General features: G+C 48.6%; 1 protein-coding gene across 1 annotated transcript; it reads right to left on the minus strand.

The window, feature by feature from the left end:
• Positions 1-3,432: 3,432 nt before the first annotated feature.
• Positions 3,433-5,614, minus strand: efemp2a (EGF containing fibulin extracellular matrix protein 2a). The gene is made up of 2 exons (XM_060063065.1): positions 5,381-5,614; positions 3,433-4,531 (listed from the first exon to the last, which is right to left on the minus strand). The coding sequence occupies exons 1-2, from the start codon at positions 5,507-5,509 to the stop codon at positions 4,370-4,372; spliced, it is 291 nt and encodes a 96-aa protein (XP_059919048.1). The 5' UTR covers positions 5,510-5,614; the 3' UTR covers positions 3,433-4,369.
• Positions 5,615-5,647: the final 33 nt, after the last annotated feature.

Genomic DNA, 5,647 nt, shown 5'->3' on the forward strand with positions numbered 1-5,647 from the left:
CTGCCAACACTGTAGCAGGGGTCACATAAAGTGTGTCTTAGTGCCTCATCAAACACAAAATGAAAGGCTTAACTTTGCAGACCGGATCATTTTTGGTACATTTTATTATGCTCTAAATACCACTTCACCCTAAGTTGTACCACACTTTCACACACCTTTTATTGTCAGTTATTTCACAGGCTGAATATCCATTCAGCAGCATAGGCCTCTTGCCTCTTGACACCCACACAGCACCCATAGCAACATGGCGTTTCCTAGTAACCACATTTATGTAATACGTAAAGAAATTGAAGGTAGGGCAGGAATTAGCAGAGTCTAGCTAGAGCTTTGCATGAATCCATCCCGGATGGAATGTGAGGGAGTGCCAGGGTCTGTGTTCACATTCCAAACTTCTTCTAGATCTTTCTCTGTTCTCTGAATGGTCGACAACACGGTAAACACATTGCTCCTGTGTTATACTGTCAACTTTGATGTTGACTCTTGTGTCCTGTATGATATACAGGATGTGTCCTGTATGATATACACAACCCTCATATATGGACTATATATATACATATAGTGTGTCCACACTATAACAATACTTTGTACAGACAATTTGCAAAACATTTCATGATTGTGTTGATATTGGCGTATTAACTTCTGTCACTTACCACCCAGCAAATCAGGCAGTGGGGTTGAAACCGGGGAAACTTATTCACAGAGATTGAATCCCTAGTTCCCTAGTGTCGGGCCTTTTGAGGATTCAAATATATATACTTCAGTGGGGTTCAGAGTCCTTAAAAATCCTGGTTATCATAGAAGTTAATTTCACTCACTACCCTAAATGTTGGCCAATCATTTATATTAGAAGATGTTGATAGAAGTATTAAGGCAATTGTGTCCAAAAAAGTGTCAGTGTCCTTATCCTTGTGTCAAACCAAACATTAATTTAAAAAAAAGCATGAAATGCGGTCTAGTTTACGATACAAAATGATTCGTTCAGTTGTAAATAAATCGGAACTAGATCCATCCTACTAACATAAACGTCTATTTTGAGTCCTCTTACATGCCGTTGGTAATCAGCGTCATGCTTCCTGTTTCCTGCCCCTTCCTCTCTGATGCACGCTGCCCGGGTCCCTTTGAGCCGTGACGATGAGGCGGGTTACGTCACCCATGGCCTCCGTTGGCCACCGTCCTCATTCATTAACCAATCACAATGTACGGTGGCTGGGGCGTAGCCCAACGGCCCGCCACCGCCCTCCACCGCCCGCCTCTCCATTCATGATAAATATACCCACACCAGGGGGGGGGGGGGGGGGGGGGGGGGGGGATTCATAATGCAGCGGTGGGGGTGACAGGAGGAGGGGGGGGGTGGGGTACCTCACGGCCGCCAGCCCCTCCCCCACTCTAGAGACTCCACTCGTACACACACAGACGTCATGAGACGGGGCCCTTGGTGTCGTCCCCTCGGGTGCTCGTGCCAACCGCTCCGCCCCTTTGTGCTGCCAGCCCTCGCCGCTGGGGGGCCCCCGGGGGGGAAGGAGTGGGGGGCCCGTGGACCGCTTCCTGCCCCCACCAGGGCCCACGGTGCCAGCCCGCCCAGGAATGAGATCACTGCTGGCTGGAGGTGGCAGGATGAGCCGTGTGCTGCTCAGCCACGCCGGTCGCCACTCCTACTCCACCGTGTGGGCACCGGCACTCTGCAACACATGCACTTCTCTCACACACACACACACACACACACACACACACACACACACACACACACACACACACACACACACACACACACACACACACACACACACACACACACACACACACACACACACACACACATACACACACACACACTCTCCCGGTTGCTATCATAGGTATGCAGACAAGCATGTCCATCATAATCATGATCATGATGATAGACAAACACAGATCATACACACAAATACACACCCATAAATCACTCTTTGACAGTGAATCAGCTATCTGTGTGTGCCAACAGGACTTGCCAAGGGAGGGCTCCCATTGTTTGTTCCTGTTTAACCCCCGTAATCTCTCTATCTCTCCATCTCTTCCTCTCTCTCCCTCTGACGCTCTCTGACACCACCCACACACACACACACACACACACACACACACACACACTTCCACCCACACACCCACACGCACACACAACCATCCACCCCCCCCCCCCCCCACACACACACACACCTAGATCCACACATACAGCTACTATACTAGTTCTGCATGCTTTTCTCTGCATTCTGAAAAATTAAGTTCATGCATACATTCCCTCCATATTACATGTGGTGGTTTTGAAGCAAATGCTTTCAGTTCCATGGTAATATTTTGCCTCACAGTTGTCATTATAACAGCTGTGCTCTATTTGATACATGGTTGTTCCTTATTATAAACAGATGTATTAGTATGTGGAAGGTGGTATTGCAGGTTCAGTCGTCCATGAGATCATAAAACAGCCAAATTGTTTTCAGCTTGGAATTCTATTCCTGGCCTGCTCTCTGGTGGGATTAGTGTATACCACTGCCCTCTGGTGGCTCAACACAAAACTGCCTGCCTTCATTACGTAAAAGTGTATGTGTGTGTGTGTGGACGTGTGTGGACGTGTGTGTGCGTGTATGTGTGCGTGTGTGTTTGCGCATGCGCTTGTGTGTGTGTGTGTGTGTGTGTGTGTGTGTGTGTGTGTGTGTGTGTGTGTGTGTGTGTGTGTGTGTGTGTGCGTCTGTGTGCGCCTGCTTGTGTGTCATCACTCGGGACGGAGGGGAGGAGTGTGTATGTTTGTGTAGTAGTAGTGTATTTGTGGGTATCAGTGGGCGGAGTGAAAACGGCAGTGGACTGTAAAATAAGGGCTTTCCCCTCTCGCTCTATTCTACCCTGCTGCTCTTCCTGTCCCCCCTGTCCCCCCGTCCCCCCGGCCCCCCTCCCCTATGCTCCACACCTCACAATGTGTGCAGCGGGAGAATCACTAGCTGGAGGAAAGGTTATCTAGAGGACATTCAGTCACGTCAGGCTCTTTCACATCCTACCCTACAGGCACACTATACTCCCTGTATCCCGTTTGGATGCGGCTTTCACTTTCACTTGAGGGGAAGTCATCCTCTTCCCTCACTTTGACCTTGATGAGTATCCCCGGTATAGATCTTAGTCTAGGGTTGTGATGAAGTCTTTGGGTTCAGCGTGTCATCGACCCATTTAATCTGTGGTCGTTTCCTGACAGTGCATTACTGATGGGGCCCATTGCATGGCGTTGTGAAGCTCTTGTAATGGTGGACCTCTACTGGGTCCGCCTACGTTTCTGTAAAGACACCCCATTCATATGGTTTGAGCTTGAGCCAAGTTGTCGAAGAAGCTAGTCTCAAAACCATGTCCCCTTGAAAAACGAACAAGATCGCCGTGATAAGAGTAGAGACAATATCGTAAATAAATGGGGATACGAAATGTGGAAATGTATACTGTTTTAATTTGGTTCAAATCTTTGAAAAAAAAAAAAAGCACATCAACATGAATGACACTCGGAGTGCCTCGTGTTGATGTGGAACGGGACGGTATGCGGGCTTCTGATCAGAGTGGTTATTGTCTCGCGTCTATCTTCACAAAGATCAACTTTAACTTCAAGTTTGACTGTCGGATGAAGCAGTGTGCGTAATAAATGAGAGGTGATAACCGATAGGTGGCTGACAGGCATACAAAAGTGTTTATGGATGAGACAACGTTAGGGTCGACCCCTAACTTCACACATTTTTGCTCACACAAAAAAAGAGGAAAAATGTGTTTTGCTATTACGTGTATTAAACCACAGAACAATGTTTTCAGACGGATGCACAGTATTAACCTCAAAAACAAATGATACAACAGCAATAAAACAGTGACAAGAAATAAAACGTATATCCTCAGAGATAGGGGAAGATAAGAAATAGACAAAACTACAATTAGCGAACAAGAGGTTCGCGGCGGAGCTAGCTGTTACCCGACGTGGACGGGGGAACGCCATTACACCTTCTTCATGTTTCCTACCAGTTTGCGCTGTGGGTCAGACAACGGTTACGTAAAGGCTGCGGGTGTGTTCCACCACGAGAACCAGGCGCCGCTGGAAAAAACACGGAGGACGTAGAACCTCTTCATCAGCTGGTCCTCCCAAAACCGGCCTGCTCTGTAAACCTGCTCCATGTTCCACATCTCGCCATCTTTATCATCATCATCATCATCATCATCATCGTTCATCGTTTATTTCTGCCTTTCCGTTCTTCTTCCCACCTCCTTCACCACCACCACCACCACCACCACCACCACCCCACACTACCATGAGGGACGGGAGGGAGTGGGAGGGAGTGGGCGGAGGGCTGGGGGAGTCCTCCAGCTCGGCCCCCCCCTCCCTCTAGAAGGTGTGGGGCCCCACGTAGACGGAGAGCCGCAGGACGGAGCTGGTCTGGTAGCTGAGCAGCGGGTTGACGGACAGCATCTCCAGGTCCAGGGTGTACTCCTTGGGGCCCGTGACGGCGCGCGCCAGCACCAGCATGGCGCTGATGTTGTTGATTTGCTGCAACGAGAAGAGACGCAAGGGAGAAAACGTCTTGAGCTTTTATTGTGAAAAGCCAAGGGGGGACTGTTTGCTCCTAGCGGCCCACCTGGTGATTACCGTGGAGCCTTTTGGTCACTTTGGTCTGGGATTGAAGTCACGGTTCGCCAATGTTTTGGAGCTATAACGGCCTGAACGGCCGTACTGTTATTATGTATTCTGGGGTCTGGGGGAACTATATTGAGATATCGAGATAGACAGTGTTGTAAACTAGGAACCATAATTTTGTGAACATAACGTCGACAAATGTCTGGTAGGGAGATAGAGAAGGTCACCTGACAACTAGAACTAGAGGGTTGCAGGTTCAGTTGGTGTGTGTGTGTGTGTGTGTGTGTGTGTGTGTGTGTGTGTGTGTGTGTGTGTGTGTGTGTGTGTGTGTGTGTGTGTGTGTGTGTGTGTGTGTGTGTGTGTGTGTGTGTGTGTGTGTGTGTGTGTGTGTTTGTGTGTATCTCAAAATAACATGCAATTGTCTTTCAGTGGCTTGAAAACAACTCTATAAATACAATCCAATAACCAACTGTTGCTTTGTGCGACCTAAACAAAAATGTCAACCCGTCAGTGCCTCCCTGTTTATCACTTATTTTATATCTATTTATAAGATTCTTAATTTCTGTTAAAACTTGTATTGTATTTTGCATTTTATTTTATGCTATTTTTATTCTATTATGTTATATATGTATTTTAAGGACAGAGATTCAGAGTACGTCACTCAAACATTTCAGTGCACATCCTGTATGCGTACGTGAAAAATAAAGTAGGCCTACTTTGACTCTTTGAACCTTAGCCCCGCCGCGGCCGCCCGGCGCTCACCCTGATGTAGAAGTCGGAGTTGTCGTCCCCGGAGCGGATGCGGAAGGTGTTGTAGGCGCCTGACGACAGGCTGGTGGCCTGGATCTGGAAGATGTCCGAGGGCACGGAGCGCTCCGAGGTGATGCTCATGTAGCGGTTGACGATGGAGTATGGCAGGTCGCGGCACGCCGGTTTTGTCGCGGGGCAGATGCAACGGCTGGACGCCACGGCAACGGAAACAGAGGGGTGAAGGGGTCATACAGTGTGTGCGGAGGTAGGCCTATCTGT

Source organism: Gadus macrocephalus, chromosome 10 (genome assembly GCF_031168955.1).
Source record: "Gadus macrocephalus chromosome 10, ASM3116895v1".
Classification (NCBI taxonomy): Eukaryota; Metazoa; Chordata; class Actinopteri; order Gadiformes; family Gadidae; genus Gadus; species Gadus macrocephalus.